This window comes from Chiloscyllium plagiosum, unplaced genomic scaffold, assembly GCF_037043375.1.
Source record: "Chiloscyllium plagiosum isolate Xiang-an unplaced genomic scaffold, Cpla_swu_hap1 HiC_scaffold_4, whole genome shotgun sequence".
Classification (NCBI taxonomy): Eukaryota; Metazoa; Chordata; class Chondrichthyes; order Orectolobiformes; family Hemiscylliidae; genus Chiloscyllium; species Chiloscyllium plagiosum.
Window position 1 is genome coordinate 12982170 of NW_028270142.1, and position 23576 is coordinate 13005745.

Consider the following 23576-nt stretch of genomic DNA (forward strand, 5'->3'; position numbering starts at 1 on the left):
TAGATCCGAGTTTCATTGGCCTATAACTGCTCACTATTTCTTTATTAATTTAACTTGCAAAAATGACGTTTGGATTTTTTTTCCTATTGCAAACTATCATCTTAAATCCCTTCTTTCTGATTATTCCGTCCTCAACTCCAACAATATGTGAGTGTGTTCAGGGTCAGCTGACCTTCATTTCATTAGCACCCGTGTCCTAAATTCCTCAAAATAATTCCTTGATGTTGTTCCCACCCACATCTGTGACCATACTGAAAAACTCCATGCTTATTTCATTATTTCCACAGCTCTTATCAAGATCACAAATTATATCCAATATAACTGCTAATGACTGTGACTGCTCCTTCCTTGACCTCAATGACACTTTTCTTTTTCCTTTGAGATGCTTCTAAAACTAAACATTTTGAACAAGTTTTTGGCCATTTGCCTTAGTAGTGCCTGTGTCACTTAAATTATGCTTTATAATACTGTGAACCACCTTGGAACATTTTATTCCATTAAAGATATTACGTAAATGTAAGTTATTATTGGAACAGAGGAGGACAAAGGGATACAGAGGGATGAATCAAAGAAGAATTTGAAAACAAAAGGATAAGAATTTTAAAATCAAGGTTTTGCTTAATCAGGAACCAATGCAGGACAGTCAGCGTAGTGTAATGAACAAACAGGGTTTGATGTGAGCGAGTACAGGCAGCAGATTTTTAGATAACCTCAAGATAATGCAAGGTGGAAGATGGAGGCCAACCAAGTGTGCGTGATGTAATGTTCAAGTTTAGAGGTGACGAATGGATGGATAAAGTTTTCAGCAAGATTGAGCTCAGGCAAAAGCAGAGTCAGATGATCGTGCAAAAGCAAAATATTATGAATGCTGGACATCTGAAATGAAAAACAAAGTGCAAGACAATCTTAGTAGGACCAGCAGCATCTGTGGAGAAAGAAAGAGTTAACATTTTGAGTCCAGTATGATTCTACTTCAGAACTGGTGTTGTCAGATGATGTTGCAGCCATGGGACTAGGAGCCTTACTGATGGCATGAAGGTGAGACCATAAACTCAACTTGGAATCAAATATGACATCACAGTTGAGAGCAGTTAGGTTCAATCTTTGACATTTGCCAGAGAGAGGGACTGAAGCAGTGTTTAGGGAACAAATTTAAGGCAGGGACAGAAGATAATGTAAAGTTGAAGAATATTTTTGCTCATTTGATAATAACTATTAATGAACAATTAGACAGTTCAGAGATAGTGGAGGGGTCAAGTGAGATGGTATCAGCATTAGTTTATATATATGCTATGTTTTTGAATGATGTTGCCAAGTATAAGTATGTAGGTAAGAGGTAGTATGGGGCCAAAGAAATAATCTGGGGAGACATGAGATGTAATTTTGTGACAGCAGAAAACTAAACCACTACGAATTATTCTTTCGTTAGAAAACAGGTTAATAAACTCATTAAAAAACACAAAATCATATTAATGTTAATTTATACATGAATCGAATTCAAAACTGGGGATATTTTGCTAAACTTATATAAAACTTTTTAATGGTGTTGTTATTCTGTGTGCTATTTTAGTTAAAGAGGTGTTAAAAAAAACTTAGAAAAATGATACCAGAACTACCTGGTAAAGTGAACAAATTGATGAACTTTTCTCTTCAAAATAAATAACCTAATATCATTCTTTCAATCTTGCAAGGTTTTATAGAGTACTCACAAAAAGAATGTTCCCAGTTGTGGGGAAGAGTAAAACTAAAGGTCATCAATATTAGATTGTCTCCTAGAAATCTAATTACAGTCAATAAAGTAGATTGAAGGAAAGGATTTTAAAGTATTTATTTATTTCTGCTCTTACCTGAAAGCATGAGTTTCAGGTGCACCATCTGTAAATTCTTTGTGTGACTGCTGAACATTTTTAGTCTTACACCCCTGAATTCCATTTGCTTGAGTCACTGTTGGTATTTTAACGTTTTTGTCATTTCTTTTTAACTCAGAGGAAAGAACTGCAAATGAAAGGAAACATGCCTTTGTGTTTAAGAATCATTCATGACACAAGAATAATATAGACATTGATAACCTTGAAAATTGATCACAATTTTAACATATTGGACAAATGAGTATAATATATAATTCTGCTCATTTGATTACTTTAGATATCAATAAAGAAAAGAAGAATGTGGGGGATGATGGTGGTGCAGTGTCAGTGTCATTGGATTAATAATCTGGACGTCAAGGTTAATGCCAAGGAAATTTGGGTTTAAATCTCACCATGGCAGCTGGTGGAATTTGGAATTCAATTAATAAATCTGAAATTGAAAGCTAATCTCAGTAATGATAACTATGATCATAGGCTGTTATAAAATTCTCCTCTGGTTTACAAATTTCCTTGAAGGAAGACAATTTGCCATCTTAATCCTACACACAATTCCTGACACACAACAATATGATTGACTCTTACCTGCCTTCCGAAATGGCCTAGCATCTCATTCAATTAACGGGAAATTAAGGACAAATAAAAGTGACCTCCACATCTAATGAAGGAACACAAAGATATGAACGTTTGAGTATAACCATTCCAACCTAAAGGGGGGAGGGAAGTACCCATTGAAGCATAGGGAATATTTCCACAGTCAGGATTAAGACAGCTTTTTAAAAAGATCTACAAATGCTAATCAATGTACTACAGTAAACCACAATTAGCATTACCATAATTTTTTGGTATCAATCACAAAAATGGAATTATTTCTTGAAAGCAAGGTAGTGAGTGGAGAAACATAAATAACTTTTAAAAATGCCAGTTCTGCACATTGTCTCATTTTCCTCAGAGTATGTTGCATTCATGGCTTTGTACATAGGCAATATATGCTGGCTAGCCAATGAAACCCATGCCTCATGAGCAAATATATATAAAAACACAATCAAAACATGATGAATCTTACAAATTGGCTTCTGGATGCCAACCTGAAAAAATATGTCCAATGTTTAGTACCCTTAAATGCAAAAATGGATTAAGGTGCATAGGCCAGTGATTAAATTCCTATCTCTTGTCAGATGATAGAACTCTATCCATCACCAGTTCGGATAGCCATAACTAAATAGAAGAAACCTCACTCTGATTGATCAGTCCTCAAGAGTAAGATGGAATGGTGTTGACCTGTCTGACTTAACTAACAGTACACTTAGTCAGTCAGAGAAAAGTGACTCCGTTCCTATCACTGCTTTACAGCCATATAATCTTAAAGGTAAATTTACTTCCCTAAATTACTCCCCTAAAATGATACCTGTACTTAGTTGTACCTTACAACTCGATATGTATTTGAACTTACATGAGGCAGACACAGATAAACTTCATGCGGAGCATTGTGAGGAGCACAAATTTACAGTAAAATTGTTCAGAATATTGCAATTCTGATGTAAAGTGCATCATATGTATATATTAAGCTAATTTATTTTCAAGTTTCAATTTTGAACTAATGACCTGTGGGTTTTGGTCTGTAGTGATTGGAATCAGGTTGACCTCATTGACTACGAGGTCAATGATTGGGGTTGTTAACCTGGACCGATCAGGAAAGCCCTGGCTGACTGATATAAACAGAAGATTCAGAGCCTCTTCAGTTTAGGGGACTGACTCTATGCTGGTTGGTGTTATAGTCAGTGTGTTACTGTTAGTTTCTGCTTTCCTTTTTTTGGGAGGGGGGAAAAACCTGATTCCTGAACTGTCTAAATTACTTAGCTAGTTTGTTAACTGGCATTCCTTTTAGTGAGGACTGATTGTTAAACTCCTGATGTGCATAATGTGTTTCAGGTGAAACTCAGTTCTCATTAGGGGATTGTTGTTTCACTGGCTGGTTACAGTCTGTGTTAACTTTTTTCTTGTATGAGAAGGGTAATGTTAACTTTGTAGTAGGGCTTAGCCCTTGGACTCTAGTTTTCTTCTGTTTTTTTTTTGTCTTCACTTTTTATTGGTGTTGGGACTGAGCCCTTGTAAAAGACACATTTGACCAGAGGAGCTGTTCCTGTAGGGAGGCCTAGCCCTGGGACTGGGCCTCTGAAGGTTGAATGTGTGTGTGCTGGAGGTGAGCACTTGCTGTATCCTGGAGTTTTGGGGAAGATCTAGCCTTCAGGAGTGGACCAAAAACCCTTGAGTTAATTGCACCTTTAAAATGTACTGTTCCTGTGAGTGGCCCTGGCTCTCCAAGGATGTGTCAGGACTCCATGGAGACTGAACACCTGTGTGCTGTGCATTTGCTGCCTTTGGGAGTGGACTCTGCAGTTTGGAGTGGACTCCATTTTGGATAATGCACCTCAAACTGGAGTGGACTCCATTCCTGGGAATGGACTCTGTATTCTGAAGATTCTACATTTGGACTGTGTACCAGAAAGGACTGTTTTTTTGGCAACTAACTGTATTGTGGTGTTTGTTGGGTTATCACCTGCACTGTCTTGTGTCCCTGGGTCTGGTAGGTCTTACTGTGAGTTGGGAGGCTCATGGGTTGTCCTGAAAGTGCTCACCCTGACAGCTGGATGGTGGGTAGGCTGTTCTGAGCCCTGTTGTCCCAAGGGGTGATTGGGACGGCTGTCCTAGAGGTGGTTGAAAGGTCTGAGCAGCTGAGAGCCAGAAGGCACGTAGGGCAGGCTGAGATCCAGAAGGCTTGTGGGCTACCCTGCATGCTGTCCCCCAAGAAAGGGGGTGGGCTGTCCTAGAGGTGGCCGGAAGGTGTTCCAGGATGGCCCACTGGCTGGATGGTGCATCAGGGTGTGAGAGCCTAATGGTACGTAGGGGCAGACGAGCCAGAAGATGGATAGCTGTCCTCGGTGCTGTCACCCTGGGCAGGTACTGGGACTGGCTGCCCCAGAGGTGGTTGAAAGGTGCTGAGGGTGGTTAGTGAAGCTGGAAGGTGGGTAGGCCATCCTAACTGCTGTTACCCTGGATGGGTACCAGGGTGGGCTGCCCTAACCGTGGTCGAAAGGTGTCAGGGCAGACTGAGAACTGGAAGGGACATAGGGTGGACCAAGAGCTGGAAGGTATGTAGGGGTGGGCTGCCTCAGTGGTTGGAAGGTGAGAGATGGCTTGCTGGGTCTGTATTGTATGTGCTGTTTATGTAACTGGATTAGCTTTTTGTGTATAAATGTCATTGTCACTGTCTTTTATATGTGGAACTTGGGTTTGAGGTCTGTCCTCCTCTCCATGTAAACAGGTTGAACGGTAGGGTTTGGGGGCCTAGCTTTGCTGCTCCCCTCCCTTGTTAAATACAGCTGTAAATGTTAACTGTTTAGTAATTTGTTTAATAATATAACCAGGAGACTTGCAGTCCCCTCAGTTTAGGGAACTGGTGCTGTGTTGACTGGTTCAGTCAATCAGGAAAGCCTTAGCTGACTGATAAACAGAGGAGACTAAATCTCCTAGTTATAAGGGATGGACTCTGTGCCACAGTCAGTGTTACAGTTGCAGTTGGTTTCTGTTTTTTTGGAGGGGGGAAGAGAAACCTGATTCCTGAACTGGCTGAATTACTTGGCCAGCTTGTTAACTGCTATTCCTTTGAGGTCTGATTTCTAACTTCCTGATGTGTACAATGTGATTCAGGTGTAACTCAGTTCTCATTAGGGGATTGTTGTTCACTGGCTGGCTGCAGCCTGTGTTACTCTTTTTTTCTCTTTGAGAAAAGGACAAATGTTTTTATGGCAGGGCTCAGTCCTTGGGCTCCAGTTTTTTGTCTTCACTGTTTTTGGTGTTTGGATTGAACCCTTGTGAAGAAATACATCTTACCAGATGAGTTGTTCCTGTAGGGAGGCCTAGCCCTGGGACTGGGCCTCTGAAGATTGAATACCTATGTGCTGGGAGGTGTGCACTTGCTGTATCCTGGAGTTTGTGAGAAGACCTTGCCTTCAGGAGTGGACCAAAGCCCTGAGTTAACTGCACCTGTTATGTTCCTGTGACTGAATCTGGTTCTCCAAGGATGGGCCAGGACTCCATGGTGACTGCACACCTGTGGTGTGCATTTTCTGCCTCAAGAGTGGACTCTGCCCTTGGTTGTGGACCCTGTTTTTAGCAGTGGACTCCATTTCTGACAATGCACCTTGTAAACTGGAGTGGACTCTGCATTCCTGGGAATGGTCTCTATATTTTGAAGACTCTATATTTGGGCTCTGTACCAGAAAGGATTCTGTTTTTGATGACTAACTCTATCATGTTGCTTGTTGGGTCTATCACCTGCACTTTTGTGTATTACTGGGTTTGGCAGGTCTTACTGTGAGCTGGGAGGCTCATGGGTCATTGTGAAAGCTGTCACCGAGAGCCAGAGGGTGGGTAGGCCACCCTGATGCCAGTCTCCCTGAGAGTCAGAAGGTGGAGCACTGTCATCCTGAGAAGGGGTAATCTGGATGGGCTGTCCTAGAGGTGGTCTGAAGGTTAGTGGCCGAAAGCCAGAAGGTGCGTAGGGGCAGGCCAAGAACCAGAAGACTTGAGGCTGTCCTGTGTGCTGTCATCCTAGGGGGAAAAGGATGGGCTCACCTAGAGGTGGTCAGAAGGTGTCAGGGCAGTCCATGTGCCACATGGCACATCAGGGTGGGTGAGAGCCCAATGTACGTGGGGGCAGACCAAGAGACAGAAGGCAGGTAGCCATCCTCCATGCTGTCACCCCAGTTGGGTACTGGGGTGGGCTGTCCTAGAGGTGGTTGAAAGGTCAGGTGGACTGAGCCAGAAGGTGCATAGGGGTGGGCTGCCTTAGTGGCTGGAAGGTGGGAGGGACAGGGGCTTGCTGGGTCTGTATTATATGCACTTTCTGTAATTGGATTGTCTTTATGTACAAATGTCACTGTTGCTGTCTTGTAACATTTGAAACTGGGATTTGAGGTTTGTCGTCCTTTCCCTGTAAACTGGTTGAACAGTAGGGTTTCAGGGCCTGGCTTTGCTGCTCCTTTCCCTTTATAAAATTGCTGGTTTTTTTGTATACAGCAGTTAATGTTTGTTTTTTGTAAACTGCTTTGTAATTGTTTAAAATAAATATAACCAGGAGAATTGGAGTCTCCTCAGTTTAGGGGACTGACTTTGTTGACTGACTCAGTCAATGTTACTGCTGCTTTTGGTTTAAAAGGAAATCTGATTCCTAAACTGGCTGAACCATATAGCAAGTTTGTTAACTGGCATTCCTTTTTAATTGAGGCCTGACTTTTTAAACTGGCTGATTTAAACAGTGTATGTGCTACAGGTGTAACTCAGTTTTCCTAGGGAACTGTTTAACTGGCTAGGTTACTTCCTGTAACTTTTTCTCTTTTTTAATTTGAGAAAAGGACTACATTGATTTTGTGGCAGGGCTTGGCCCTTGTACTTCTCAAAAAAAATTCACTTTTTTGACATTTGGACTGAGCCCTTGAGGAAAATACATCTTTCCAAGATGAGCTGGCAAGTTTGTGGATTACTAGACCAAGATTGAACACCTGTGTGCTGGGAGGTGAGCAATTGCTGCATCCTGGAGTGGACTCTGCATTGTGGAGTGGACCAAACCACTGAGTTAACTACAATGTACTATGTTCCTGTGAGTGGGCCTGGCCCTTTGGATGGACCAGGTCTCTAAAGACTGTGTGGCATGGACTCTGCCTTTGGGACTAAACATTGTCTTCGGGACTAGAACAAACTCCTGAGTTAACTGCAGCTTCACAATGTACTGTGTTCCTGAGTGGGCCTGTTCTCTCTGGAAGGGCCAGGCCTCTGGAGACTGAACACCTGTGTGCTAGGAGGTGAGTATTTGCTACATCCTGGACTACATTTGCTACATGGACTCCTCTACTGGAAATTGTATTGAAGATTTTTGGGTGTGGTCACCCAAAGTGCAGTCCAGAGTGGGCTAGTCATTACATGGGGTGGCTGGGAGCTGGATGGTCAAAGACTGGCCTGGGGGAAAGCTGGCTGGTGGAGGGGGAGAGTCTTAGTATACAAGGTGGCTGGGGGCTACGCAGCTGACACAATCATCATAGGAAAGCATGTCAAGGGAGGGGCAGCCAGTACACAGGCTGGCTGGAAGCAGGATGGTTGACCAGCCTGAAGGAAAGTGGGCCTGTCAGTATGCTGGATGAGGAAACTGAAAGCATCTTTGCAGGAAAGCTGGTATAGGGCAGGCTGGTCAGTATGTGAGGCTGAACCAGGTGGCTGACTTCCTTCTGTAGGAAGGCTGACTTGGGAGGGGCTAGTCAGTACACAGAGGCTGGGAGTCTGACAGCTGATGGCTAATCTGTAGGAACGCTGGCCAGGAGAAAGGGTCAGCAAGGTTGCAGGGTGGCTAGGTGCTAGAAGACCAACTGCTTGACTGTAGGAAAGCAGGTTGGGGGGTGGTTTGGTTAGTACATGGGGTGACTGGGAGCCAAAAGGCCAACCAGCTTGTAGGAAAGCAGACTTGGGGAGTCAGTAAGCAGGGCAGCCAGAGACTGGAAGATTAGCCAAGGACTGTCTGATCAGTATGTGGTATGGACAGGTTTTTTACATTAGGTCTGTGTTCTATGCACACTGCACTGTGGTTTGGCTTTGCTGCCCTTTCCCATGTACATAGTGTTTGGTGAACTGCTTTGTTAACTATTTAAAACTTAGAAATTTAGTTTCTTTAAGAACCTGATACCTAAACTGGCTGGTTTACAAAGGCAGTTTTGTTAACTGGTATTCCTTTTTTGGAGGACTGATTTCTCACTGCCTGATCTTCAGTTAGTGTTTCAGATGTAACTCTGTTCTCAGGAACTGTTCTTTAACTGGCTGGTTAGAGCCTGTTACTCTTTCTCCTCTTTCCCCTCCCCCCCCCCCCCCCCCCCCCCCCCTTGAGAAAAGGACTGACTTGTGTGGCAGCGTTTAGCCCTTGCATTCTAGGTTTTTTGGTGTTTGGACTGAGCCTTTTTAGAAAATATACCTCCTTTTCAGATGAGCTGTTCCTGTGGGTAGGCTGGCCTTTGTTGGTGGACTAGGCCTCTAAAGACTGAACACCTGTGGGTGCTAGGTGAGCATTTGCTGCATCCTAGAGTTTATAAGTGGACCCTGCCTTCAGGAGTGGACCAAACCCCTGAGTTAATACCACCTTTTTTAAAAAGTAGTACTTCTGAGTGGGCCTGGTTCTCTCTGGATGGGCTAGGCCTCATGGAGATTAAACACCTGTATGTGCTGTAAGGTGTATTTGCCTCCTTCAGGAGTGGACCCTGCCTTTGGTTGTGGACTCTGGGTTTTTAACAATGGACTCTGCAGTTTGGAGTGGACTCTATATTTCTGACAATGTACTTTACACTCTGGAATGGACTCTACATTTTGAAGAGAACAGTTTGGTTTCTTCCTGTAATAGAAAGGACTGTTGTTCTGTTAGCCAAGCTGGGAATTTGTGTTGCAGACATTTTGTCCCCTGTCTAGGTGACATCCTCAGTGCTTGGGAGCTCCTGTGAAGTGCTTCTGATCTTTTCTCTGGCATTTATAGTGGTTTGAATCTGCTGCTTCTGGTTGTCCATTCCAGCTGGCTGCTGCAGTGGCTGGTATATTGGGTCCAGGTCTATGTGCTTGTTTGAATCAGTGGATGAGTGCCATGCCTCTAGGAATTCCCTGGCTTTTCTGTTTGGCTTGTCCTATAATAGTGTTGTCCCAGTCAAACTCATGTTGCTTGTCATCTGCATGTGGCTACTAAGGATAGCTGGTATGTTGCTTCATGACTAGTTGGTGTTCATGGATGCAGATTGTTAGCTGTCTTCCTGTTTGTCCTGTAGTGTTGTGCAGTCCTTGCATGGGATTTTATATACTACATTGGTTTAGCTCATGCTGGATATCGGGTCGTTTGTCCTGGTGAGTTGTCTGAGTGGCTGTTGGTTTGTGCTGTTATGAGTCCTAGTGGTTGTAGTAGTCTGGCTGTCAGTTCAGAAATGTTCTTGATGTATGGTAAAGTGGCTAGTCCTTTGGGTTGTAGCATGTCCTCATTCCATTGTCTTTCCCTTAAGCATCTGTGATGAAATTGTGGGGGTATCTGTTTTTGCCAAAAACATTGTAGAGGTGTCCCTCTTTTGCAGTTCTGGTGTGCTGCAGTGTTGTGGCCCTTTAAGTGTCTTGATGCAACTTGCGTTGGGGTGGTTGTCTTTGTAGTTCAGGATTTGGTCTGGCTTTCCCGTATACCTTTGAATTCTCTGTTCAGTGTTCTCTATACCATGTCTAGGAATGGGAGTTGGATGTCCTTTTCTTCCCCTCCTAGAGAATCTGATTCCTGTGTTGATCTGGTGTATGTTCTCTCTTTGTGGTTTTTTAATGATTATAAAGGTTGCATCCACATATCTGACCCAGAGTTTGGGTTGAATTTGTGGTAAGACTGCTTGTTCTAATCTTGGCAGAAGCTGTAATGCAAGGAGTCCAGAGATGGGTGAGCCCATAGATGTGCCATTGATTTGTTCATATTTGGTTGAATGTGAAGGCACAGGTCCAGTAATTTGAGTATGCAGTCTTTGTTAGAACAGACAAGACAGTGAACCCATGTCCAGTAGGTTGGCTATGTTTCTCTGGCTAGGGTTTTGTCAATAGTCATATGTGGACAACTTTGTAATCATTAAACACAAATAGAGAACACACCAGATCAATGTCACACTCGCAGGAATCCAATTCACTAGCGAGGGAAGAAAAGGACCACCAACTCCCATTCCTAGATGTGATGGTACAGAACACTGACCAGAGAATTCACCACAAAGGTATACAGAAAGGCCACACAGACCAAGTCCTAAACTACAAAAGCAACCACCCCAACACCAAAGCAGATGCATCAAGACACTTCAAAAATGCCACCATACACTGCAGCGCACAAGAACTGCAAAAGAGGAAGAACACCTCTACAATGTATTCACCAAAAACAGATACCCCCCACAATTTCATCAACAGATGCCTAAGGGAAAGACAACAGAATGAGGACATGCCCCAACCCAAAGGACTAGCCACTTTACCATACATCAAGAACATTTCTGAACTGACAGCCAGACTACTACAATCACTAGGACTCATAACAGCACATAAACCAACAGCCACTCTCAGACAACTCACCAGGACAAAGGACCTGATACCCAGCATGAGCAAAACCAACATCGCATATAAAATCCCATGCAAGGACTGCATAAAACAAGACAAACAGGAAGACAGCTAACAATCCACATCCATAAACACCAACAACACTACCAGCTATCCTTCGTAGCCACACACAGATGACCAGCAACATGAGTTTGAATGGAACAACATTTTAAAGGACAAGCCAAACAGAACAGCCAAGGAATTCCTAGAGGCATAACAATCATCCACTAATTCAATCAACAAGCACATTGACCTGGACCCAATATACCAGCCACTGCAGCAGACAGCTGGAACTGATAACTGGAAGCAGCAGATTCAAACCACTAAATGCCAGAGAAAAGATCAGAAGCACTTCACAGGAGGCTCCCAAGCACTGAGGATGTCACCTAGACAGGTAAAAACATCTGCAACACAAATTCCCAGCTCGGTGAACTACAACAAGCACCCTAACTACAAATCTCTGCACCTTCTTTGAATAGAAGGGATTGTTTGTGTCTGTCTTGTTGCTTTATCAGTGTCTTGTGTATCCCTGCATCTAGCAGGCCTTACTGTGAGCTGGGAGGCTCCATAGCCATCCTGAAGCTGGAGGGTGCATAGGCTCACCTGCCCACCTGAAAGTGGGTAAGGCTGTCCCAATGCCAGTCACTCCCAAGAGCCAGAAGGTGGATAGGCCATTGAGTGTGCTGTCTGAAGGCCTAATCTGAATAGGCTGTCCTTGAGGTGATCAGGTGTCAGAGCAGCTGAGAACCAGGTGCAGGCCAAGATGGGGAAGGCTTGTGGGCTGTCCTACGTGCCTTCACGCTAGAGGTGGCCAGGTGGCATGTCAGGGTATGAGTGTGAGATGGTACATAGCAGCAGACTGAGCCCCAAAAGGTGGGTAGGTTGTCCAGAGTGCTGTCACCACTGGACAGACAGAGCTAGAATGGGATGTATAAGTACTTGTCTTTTGCACAGACATACTCATCCATGAAGATGGGGATGTTTTTGTAGGCTCTGCTCTTAAGTGCACACCACCATTCATGATTGGATGTAGCAGGACTGCAGAGTTTTGATATGGTTGACTGGCTGTGGATCACCTAGCTCTGTATTTCTGCAAATATTTTCGCCTTCCCTACAAAGGGGCACCAAGAGTCCGAGAAGGTGGTCCTCTTGCTGCAACTAGTGTTTTAAGGGAAGGCCTTTGCCCTAGAAACTCAACATTGGGAGAGTGTATATCTGCATTCTGTTCCCAAACTACCCTGAAGGTTGGCAGCAGGAAAACATAAACTAAGATGGATGAACTACCATCTAGGTAGTTGCAAGTAATGGTAGTAATAATCCACCAGCAAAGTTATGCAGATACTAGAAATCTAAAGTAAAAACACCAAATTCTATGATCACTAAACCAGTCAGGCTGCATATGTGGACAATGCAGTAGTTAGCACTACTGCCTCTATACCAGAGACCTGGGTCCAATTCCAGCTTTGGGTGACTGAGTTTGTATGTTCTTCCTGTGTCTGTGTAGGTTTCCTTCACAGTCTAAAGATGTGTAGGGTATATGGATTGGCCATGCTAAATTGCCCTGTAGTGTTCAGGACTATAGAGGCTTGTGGGTTAACTATGGTAAATGTGGGGTCACAGTAAACAGGCAGGATGCTCCTCTGAGTGTCAGTACAACCCAATGGTCTGAATAGCCTCGATCTCCTCAAATTTTAACTTTTTCATAGAATTGCTAATTAAGAACCTTTTTTGTCTGTTATTATTGTAATGAAGTGATTTACAAAACCACCTTACACCTGGGTCATGATTGTAGCTCTTTAAGCTAATTGCTGAAAGCCTTCAGCTTGTGAAAATGACAATCTTCCTGTTGTGTTCTCTCCTTTGCATATCTAACAGTAGGTTAGAAAAAATGTGGTGGGAAAGAGACTTCACCTGGAAATTCCTTTTAATTTCGAGTTTAATTGCTTCCTGTCCCAACCACTTCAACCTGTCATGAGAAACAGCTGGATCATGTCAAGATACCAGATCAATGACATTTTTTCAAATCATTATCTCTATTCTGCCTAACAAAGATCCTCATCTGGGCCTCTGAGTACACACTGGAACCTGGTGTGGCCACCCACTCTTGCTCACTGTGCTGACGCCAACACCATACTAGGATACATATTATATACAATACCAGTATTTGAGTCAGTGGCTGCCACTGTCAGATCAAGTGACAGCACCTCATCCTCTGTACTGTGTTGTAGCTCTTTCTCTCTCCTCCTTTGGGTTGCCATTGATCCTGAAGGTAGAAAAATCAAAGTTGTGAAGAGTGGAGTTGACAGTTGGAAAGAAAATGGTCTAATCAACTCTCTCAACAGCCTTGAACAGAAAGGTGAGTTGGGAGCTGAGGAGCATATGTTCTCAGCAATGCTGGATGATTATTGCAGCCAACCCATGAGCTGAGTGTCATCTCCTCTGTAGCACTCAGAAAATTCAGCCTTTTTTGTACCTAACAGGTTTATTCCCTTCTAAGGTGCACCACCTCTTGCTCAGAGCAGAATGCCAAACATTACAGCACTGTTTGGATAATGTGCTTGCCATAACTAATAGCTGGAAGTATGTGGAAGCAATGAAAGACTTACAAATCCTGTAAGCCACACACAAACCTGGAGGATAAAGTATATCCGGATGTTAGATATGCATCCTGATACCAGGGACTGTGGCTAGTAAATGTGGATAAGCTGCAATGAGTAGCATGAGAATCTAGTGGATAAGAGCTATCATTTATTTTTGTTGTTTCATGGTATGCTGGGGTTGCTAGCAAAGCCAGCATTTTTACCGCAACCCTAATTGCCCTCTAACAGCTGCAGTCTAGCTGGTGTAGGTATGCCTACAGTCAGGAAGGAAGATCCAAGATTTTGACTCACTGAAGGAATGGTAATATAATTCCAAGTCTGGATGGTGCATGGCTTGTATAAGGGTAGCTAAGGTGGTGATGTTCCTATGTAGCTACCACCTTCTTCCTCCTATTAAGTGGTGTAGATCAAGACTTTGGAAATTGCTGTGGAAGGAGTATGGTGAGTTGCTGGAAGTGCATTCTGAATATGGCACATACTATTGTCTCTAGCTTCTTCCAGGAGTGTTTCACAATGTAGTAGGTGGGGTGCCAATCAAGTGGGCTGCCTATCTTCTTGAAGTCTTTGTAGCCACAATTTTAGATATTTTCTAATCTGATTTTTCAGACATGGTGTTATGTATTTCCAAATCCAAGCCTCCTGATTTAAAGGTAGGGTTTTTGGTGGCTTGTAAACTCCAAATCACCAGTTTTGGTAACAAACTGATTACATGATTTTGAGGTAATGGAAACTGAAAGAACTGAATGCTGTAAACAAGATAAGAATTGCTGGAAGAGCTCAGCAGGTCTGACAGCATCTGCAGAGAAATCAAAGTTAATCTTTCTGGTCTCGTGACCCTTCATCTAATGGAAGTTATCTGATCCAGCATCTTTGTCACTCTTCAACAGTGTTATTTTCTACACTAACTTATTTTGCTTAATTTTTGTGTGATCCTGTCCCTGATGCAATACCAGCTTTCTTGATTGACTGTAGTATTGATTTCTTCAACTGAAAATACTGGTACAAAGTAACTAATTTGACCTGTTCAACACTTATTTAACCATGTCACTTATTAGATAGAGATCTGCATTGTGTGATCACCCTTCTTTTTGTAACTAATTGTGAAAATGTTTTGATTGATTTTGCAATCCCTTAAGTATTCCTTTGTGCTTTTGAACTACATTGTAGTGTTTTTTTCTTTTTGCTTCTCTTTCTTTTCCAAATACCAGAATCTGAGTTATTTTATGCATTTTTGGCTCTGAGCCTGTTCCATTAGTCAATAAGATGATCACTGATCTAATTGTGGTCTCATCTCCACTTTCCTGTCTATACTGCATAATTAGATTACATTAGTGTGGAAACAGGCCCTTCGGCCCAACAAGTCCACACCGACCCACCGAAGTGCAACCCACCCATTCCCCTACATTTACCCCTTACCTGACACTATAGGCAATTTAGCATGGCTAATTCACCTAACCTGCACACCTTTAGGCGGTGGGAGGAAACCGGAGCACCTGGAGGAAACCCACGCAGACACGGGGAGAACGTGCAAACTCCACACAGTCAGTCACCTGAGGTGGGAATTGAACCCGGGTCTCAGGTGCTGTGAGGCAGCAGTGCTAGCCACTGTGCCGCACATAATCCTTAACTATTTTTTCTATAGAACAGAACTTCATACACTAATTATCTAAATTTATTCTCCTCTCTTAAAAGGGAGATTTCTTATTCTTAAAGGGCAATCCAACCTATCCAGTCAACTCAAGATCTTTGTTTCAATAAGATTACCTCATTCTTTTAAACTCCAAAGCAGAAAAGCATAACCTGTTGAATCTTTCCTCAAACAAGGCCTTCATGTAGAAATGAATCAAGTTAACCTTCTCTGAACTGTTTCTAAAATAATTATATCTTTTCTCAAATGAGAGAAAATCCAGTTAATTAATTATCACTCATCCTAATATGTCCTAGAACAAACCAGGTGGTAGTCATATTATTGTAAAAGCTATCCTAGAATATTTACCAGTCAAGAAATTAACTATTATCCTCGTTAATATGTATCCCAATCTATAATGGAATTAGCCTGAAGCAGACACTACAAGAATGAATATTTCTGTTCCAAAAGTATGTTTGTCAATTAAAATCCCAGAAGCTATCACTACTAATCCAGAAGAATTTTGTGCAGTTTGAAGGGACAAGAAAGCATGCTAACCACAAAGGTGCAAAGACTGGCTACCTAATATAGTTCACATTACAACTTTTTAAGGAGGTTACTTCAGTATTTGTTTATAAGTAATCTTATTAATTTATCATTTTAGATAGTAATCTTAATGTATGATAATCAGCAATACAGTTAATGCTAATTTACTGCAATTACCCCTGAGCTGTTTTTAACATTTTTATAGTAGGTGACCTTGTATACAACATTGTGCTGCTTACGTTGAAGAACTACAAATTTGTGCTTTTGATTGCCAGATGATTTGAAAAGGATTAATTAAGTTATTCAGGAATATTGTAATTGGAGATTGGTGGGTTAAGTACAAATTCAAAGAACAGCCACAAAAACAGATCCTTCAGCACATCAAGCCTGTGCCGACCTATGACACCTTTCTAAACTGAAGACAGTTTGTTTCGGCCTGGTACTATTCCCTTTCTATTCATGGATCTGTCAAGATACTTCTTCAATGTTATTGTATCTGCTTCTGTCACCCTCTGACAGTACATTCTTGGCACATCACCCTCTATTCAATCTGAATTTGCTCATGCAAGTGAGTTACATGAACCAAATTCATAGCTTATTCACAGGACTGGATTTAGATAAGCAGAATCATTGAATTTTATAATGTAGGAGGTGGTCATTTAGTCTATCATGGTTGTACCAGCTCCCAAAAGAGCTACTCCCATTCTCCAGCTCTATCTTGTAGCCCTTTGAATTCATCACTTTCAAATATATATCCCACTTTCATTTGAAACATCCTACAGCATCAGGCTGCATCAGTTTCCCAGCAAGAAGTATATCCTCATTTCACTCCGAGCTCTCTTGCTGATCATCTTTGAAATAGTGACCCCAATATACCAACTGGTAGAAACAGAATATCCTTCTTTACCCTGTCAAAATTGTTCATAATTCTGAACACCTTAATAAAGTCACCTCAATCTTTTTCAACGATTTTGGAATCGTTGTGCATAAATTACAAAGTATATAAATTCAGCAGGTAATACAGTGGGCAAATGGAATGTTGGTCCTATTTCAAAAGGAGTGGTGGGACTATGAGGAGAAATTGAGTTGGTTGGGCCTGTACTCATTGGAGTTTAGAAAACAAGAGGTGATCTTATTGATCCATACGAGATTCATGGTGGCCTTGACAGGATAGGTGCAGAAAGTTTGTTTCCCTTTGTGGGAGGATCTAGGCCCAGAGAGCACAACCTCATAGTAAGGGCTTGCACATGTAAGACTGACATGAAGAGAAATTTCATCTCGCAGAAGGAAGTGAATCTGTGGAATTTCTTTACTGCTGTAGAGGCTGTGTCATCAAGTATATTCAAGGCTGAGACATTTTTATTCAGTAAGGGAATCCAGCGTTATGGGGAAAAGGCAAGAAAGTGGATTTAAGGATTATCTGATCAGCCATGATATCATTGAATGGTGGAGCAGACATGAAAGCTTGAAAGGTCTGCTTCTAGAGTTGGTCACCTCATAGCATATTAGCATTTGTTTTATTATGCCCTTAGGAATAAGACTGTAAACAAGTACTTCCACTGTTTGTAATTAAGTTTGCAGCCATTTATCTACCAAAATCACTGTCATACAGTACAGAAACAGACCCTTCAGTCTAACCAGTCCATCCCAAACTATGGATTGGAGGTGGTTTGAGATATGCGTAGTTGCAGAAACTGGGAAAAAGCAGAAAGAACTCCATTGTATCACCAGTGGACTAGCAACAACCTCTGATCAGCTAAGGTGGTGGCTACTAAAAGTATTACAAGTCAGAGCCAAGATAACCCTAAGTGAACTGGAAGAAACTTGAAAAGCTGTTAAAAGATTCAGATGCTGCAAAATGACAAAAACAAATTTCAACAGTCAGATTTCTCATCTGAATGTGTTTTGTTATAACATGCCAAATTGTGTTTACTGGATTGCAATATTTCACAAACCATTAAAATAGTCTTAGCTGGAGGCAATGAAGGTTTCCACAGACTGAACACATCTGGTCTGTCTAACAAGCATTTGAAATATCCAGATAAAACAATCAAATTATGAGAGAAGCTCAATTTCAGAATATATAGTCGAGGATTCTTGTCTTTCAGACAACAGCAAACAGAGACCATTTATCTATTCATAAATAGATGCAAAGAGATAAAGGGGCATCATGGTAGGTTCACTGCAGCTAAGCTAGCTGACAGAATAATCGAGTTCACAATAGTACCTACCGCAATGAAGTGTTCAAGCAAGACATGTCCAATCAATTCAAAAGCTACACCATGGAAGAATACTGCAAAATAAACGTAAACATGAAGCCATCCTAATAGATAGAGTTCAGAGGCTATATGTAATCTGTCTAGTAGTAGCATAATAGCCAATATAGGCGACCCTGGTAAGCACAGCAGGCAGCCTCATACATACATGCAAAAATGCACAGCTTTTAAAATAATATGCAAGGTTTGCACCACAGGAAGACACTGAAAATCCCAATGCTGAAAGCAAAGACCAGAATAAGTGGTTCAACATCATAAGAAGCCTCATCAAAAAGCCAGCCAGGTACAGCAATCCAAGTAACCAAGAGCACATATCAAACAACATCATGACAGGATCCATAAAATGTCTAGTTACCCCAGATATTACTGGAATGACCAGAACTTCAACATTTACAGTGTGCGGATAATCGGCACACCTGAACATCAAAGAACATATACATAAAGTGATAATGAACAGAAGCCTTTCCCACCAACCAGATTAAAAAAAATATTTTTAATCAAACCTACTGGAGCTATGGTGATACACCATTGTGGCAGTTAGGACATGAACCTGGACCCTCTAACCCAGAGTCCACTACCACAGTGCCACAAAACCCGTAGCCGTCTAGATTACATGCACACAACTGAAGGATCGAGATAATGTATATGCAAATCTTGATATCAGTGAAGGTGCAAACATCCTTTCACTTCACCCATTCAAGTTTCGCTACAAAAACTCACCCTGAACATCCTAAATACTTTACTTGGATACCATAGTTCCAGTGTTGTAGGCCTACCACAGCCTGAGATCTAACTCTGGTTGCCAACCACAGCATCCACATCACAATGATGAAGGCAACAGACGAAAAGGAACACCTTTGAAAACACTGTGCTTGCACTGGGGGCAGATCACCTAACTCAACAACAGAATATCAACCAATTGGAGACATGACACTTTTGAACTGAACACCTATACCCATTTTGGACTTATAAACAGTGCACTGTTAAGTCAATGCAGAATTGTTATTCAGCAACAAAACAGATACTAAAATTATGAATATTGAACAATCCATTTGTGGATAGAATAATAATAATAATAATTTTGAGGATTTAGGACAGCAAAGGGACACCAAAAAGTTGATAGGGGAAAAAATACAACATGAGGTAAACTAGCCAGAAATGCAAAAGCGCACTGTAAGAGATTTTGCAAAAGGAAATGCATAGCTAAAGTGAATGTTCATCACTTTGAAGCAGAGACAAGAAATTATCATGAGGACAATAATAAAGACACTGAACAAACGTTTTGTGTCTGTTTTTGTAGGTGAAGTCATAATTTACAGATTAGAAATAGAGAGTAACTTATGGGCTGATGAAAGAGCAGGAATTAAGGTAATTGATATCAATAAAGAGAAAGTGCTAAAAACAACTCAAGGGACTAAAATCAGACAAATACCGAGGCTAATGGCCTAAAGCCTACAGTTCGAAAAGAGTAAGCTGGAATGATAGCAGAAGTGCATAATTTTCCAAAGTTCCACAGATTCTGGAAAAGTCTGAGCAGATTGGAAATTAACAAATGTATACCAGTAGCTCAAGAAAAGAGAAAGACAAGAAATAGAGAACAAGAAGCTGCACATCAGCAAAGTTCCAGAATATATTATTCAAGAAGTTTCATCAAGGCACTTAGGAAAACATACTATGATTAGAACAAGTCAACATGATTTTACAAATGGAAAATCATGTTTTACAAATTTATCTTTCAAGATGTAACTAGTTAGGTAGATAAACTAATATACTTGGATTTCAAAGAAGTATTTGATAAGATACCAAAACGTTATTACAAATGATAGAAGCTAATGGATTGAGGTTAAGTATTAGTATGGGTAGAGGATTGATTAAGACAGTAAGCATGGAGCAGGAATAAGTGGGGCGTTTTGGCAGACTGTGACTACTGGAGGACCACAAGCATCAGTGCTGGCCATCAGCTATTAACAATCTATATTAACGACTTTGAGACAGAGCAAAGTATGTTGATGGTACAAAGCTAAGTGAGAATACAAACTATGAGAACAACACAAACAGGCCGTAAGGATATGTAGATAGATTAGGTATATCAGAAACAAGGTACGAGATGGAGCATAATGTGGGGATTGCAAGATTATTGCTTTACTTTTAGGAATTAAAAAGCAGAATACTTTTTTAAAAGGCTTGAAATTTGTAATAACAAAGTGCAGGAGAAACTCAGCAGGCTTGGCAGTGAAGAGAGAAACAGAAGTAGTGTTTTGAGTGCAAAGCAACACTTCTTTGGAAATTCTTAACTGTTGATGTTGAGAGAGACATGGGTGTACTTATACAAGGAACACAAAAAGTTAACGAAAAGGTACAGTGAGCAGTTAGCAGAGCACATGGCATGTAGTTCTTAACTGCCAGAATAGGAATTAAGGAGATATTGCTTTAAATGTGTGGAGCTTTAGTGAGACCTCAACTGGAATACTGTGTGCAATTTCAGGCTCCAGATTTATGGAAGGATATGCTTCTAATGGGGAGGTACAGTGAACTGGAGAAGTCCCTAGGACAATATCAACCTAAAATGAGACTTTGAGTAAATTGAGTCTGTCTTCTCTACAATTTAGAAGAATAAGATGATCTCATTGAAACATTCAAGATTGTGAAGGGGCATGATAGGATAGATACTGAGATACCTCTCCTAGCTGGGAAATGTATAGTAACAGTTTCAGGCTAAGGGATTTATAACCGAGATGAGGAGAAACATCCTCATTTAAGAGGGTGTGAATCTTAGGAATTCTCTGTTGAAAGTTGTGGATGCAAATTATTCAACACATGTTTGGTTTCTCAGGTCACCACTGGACATGGAGAAAGTAAAGTTGAAGCCCAAAAGCAGACATGATCATATCGAATTACAAAGCAGGCGAGCTGGGTGTATGGTTTTCTCCTTCTTCTATTTGTTTTTGTGACTGCTACCTACATCGTTCAGTCTCCTTAGATGCTAACATATATTCAATGTTTTCTTGATTTTATTCATTATGCTCCTTGTTAGCTCATGCTAATGTCATTTTTTCCAGTTAATCATCTCCTGTTTTCCATGTAAGCACTTCACAAATTATACCATTTTTGTGGTATATGTCTACATTTTCCTCTCTCCCATCCCCTTTTGCTTTCTGGTTTAAATGTCTTAATAGCCTTTAGTTTTGGCAAATGATCTTCCTGAAATGTTAACTCTCCTGTTCTCCCCACAAATAATATGTGACATAGAGTCATAAACTCATACATCATGGAATCAGATCCTTCAATCCAACCAGTCCACGCTGACCATGTTCCCAAACTAAATTAGTTCAGATGCCTGTGCTTAGCCCGCATCTCTCCAAATCTTTCCTATTCATTGAAATTATTCAAACGTCTTTTAAACATTGTAAGTGTACCTGCATCCACTTTTTCTGAGAATTCATTCCACACATAAACCACTGTGTAAAAAGGTTGTCCATGTTCTTTTTTAAATCTTTGTCCTCTTAGCTTAAAAGTATGCCCCGGTTTTGAAGTCCCCACCTAGCGTAAAGGCAGTTGTCAATCACCTTATCTATGTCCCTCATGATTTTATAAACCTCAATTAGGTCACCCCTCAATCTCCTACGCTCCATTGACATTAATTTCTAATTTCATTTTTAAAAGCACAAGCTTTTGGATCATTTCACTTTTCAATTCAAGCAGTTGGGCCCTATTGAATAGCTAAACTGTGGCATTAATATTTTCCTTCAATTGTGTACGGCTGTGATTAATTGTGCTTTTTTTGGTAAATGCTGCCATCTGCTGTTGAGACAAGTGACAGAACATACTAAGAAAGAGAATAAAACAGACCACACATTTCGGTACGCTATTATACATTATATAAGCTCCTGATTATATCATGAGGGGATGGTATTTCATTATCAGAAAGGAAAGTCATGGTACTATTTGATTATATTTTCTATAAATGAATTGGTGTGTACTTTAATAGTTTAGTCACTTATTGTCTGTTAATTTATATCCTTCAGTATTGAACCTTCTCCACCTTTATTCATTCTGAACAACAATGCATTTTTATTCAAAAATGCTCTCAAGATTTAATGTCTTCTCATCTGCAGGAACCACATTTTCCCTTATTATTCCTTCTTCTAATATGGAATTCTTAAATGATACTCCACAGTACTAAAGTTCATCTATTTTAGTAGTATACCTAGTCAATTTTAGAAAGAGATTTTATATAAGTTCAGTAGGGAAAAATCTTCGAGGAGAAAGTGAGGACTGCAGATGCTGGGGACCAAAGCTGTAAATGTGTTGCTGGAAAAACGCAGCAGGTCAGGCAGCATCCAAGGAACAGGAGAATCAACGTTTCGGGCATAAGCCCTTCTTCAGGAATGAGGAAAGTGTGTCCAGCAGGCTAAGATAAAAGGTAGGGAGGAGGGACTTGGGGGAGGGGCGTTGGAAATGCGATAGGTGGAAGGAGGTCAAGGTGAGGGTGATAGGCCGGAGTGGGGTGAGGGCGGAGTGATCAGGAAGAAGATTGCAGGTTAGGAAGGCGGTGCTGAGTTCGAGGGATTTGACTGAAACAAGGTGGGGGGAGGGGAAATGAGGAAACTGGAGAAATCTGAGTTCAGGTGTTGAGTTCGAGGGATTTGACTGAGACAAGGTTCAAGGGATTTGACTGAGGTGGGATCCGCCACTACCAAACGGATCCCACCACCAGGGATATATTTTCCTCCCCTTCCCTATCAGCGTCCAACCTCCATATACAGTGTATCATCCGCCGTCATTTCCGCCACCTCCAAACGGACCCCACCACCAGGGATATATTTCCCTCTCCTCCCCTATCAGCGTTCCGAAAAGACCACTCCCTCCGTGACTCCCTCATCAGATCCACACCCCCCACCAACCGAATCTCCACTCCCGGCACCTTCCCCTGCAACCGCAAGAAATGCAAAACTTGCGCCCACACCTCCCCCCTTACTTCCTTCCAAGGCCCCAGGGGATACTTCCATATCCGCCACAAATTCACCTGCACCTCCACACACATCATCTATTGCATCCGCTGCACCCGATGTGGCCTCCTCTATATTGGGGAGACAGGCGCCTACTTGCGGAACGTTTCAGAGAACACCTCTGGGATACCTGGACCAACCAACCCAACCACCCCGTAGCTCAACACTTCAACTCCCCCTCCCACTCCACCAAGGACATGCAGGTCCTTGGACTCCTCGATTGCCAGACCATAGCAACACGATGGTTGGAGGCAGAGCGCCTCATCTTCCGCCTAGGAACCCTCCAACCACAAGGGATGAACTCAGATTACAGTTCTTCCAAGGTATTTAATAACTACATTGGACAAACAGACAGAAAACTAGCCACCAGGATACATGAACATCAACTAGCCACAAAAAAACATGACCCTCTCTCACTAGTATCTTTATATACAGATGAGGAAGGACACCACTTCGACTGGGACAAC

General features: G+C 41.7%; 1 protein-coding gene across 7 annotated transcripts in view; it reads right to left on the reverse strand.

Annotated features, from left to right (window-relative positions):
- Positions 1-23576, reverse strand: part of cunh8orf89 (chromosome unknown C8orf89 homolog) — a 145691-nt gene that overhangs the window by 21383 nt on the left and 100732 nt on the right. For 6 of the 7 annotated variants that reach the window (XM_087985966.1, XM_043689184.2, XM_043689180.2 and 3 more), the window contains 2 exons: positions 13210-13314; positions 1848-1995 (listed from right to left, as the gene is read on the reverse strand). In XM_087985966.1, coding sequence (XP_087842092.1) covers positions 1848-1995; positions 13210-13314 — 253 coding nt within the window. The remainder of the gene's footprint in view (positions 1-1847; positions 1996-13209; positions 13315-23576) is intronic. The other variant, XM_043689181.2, reaches the window with a different exon arrangement.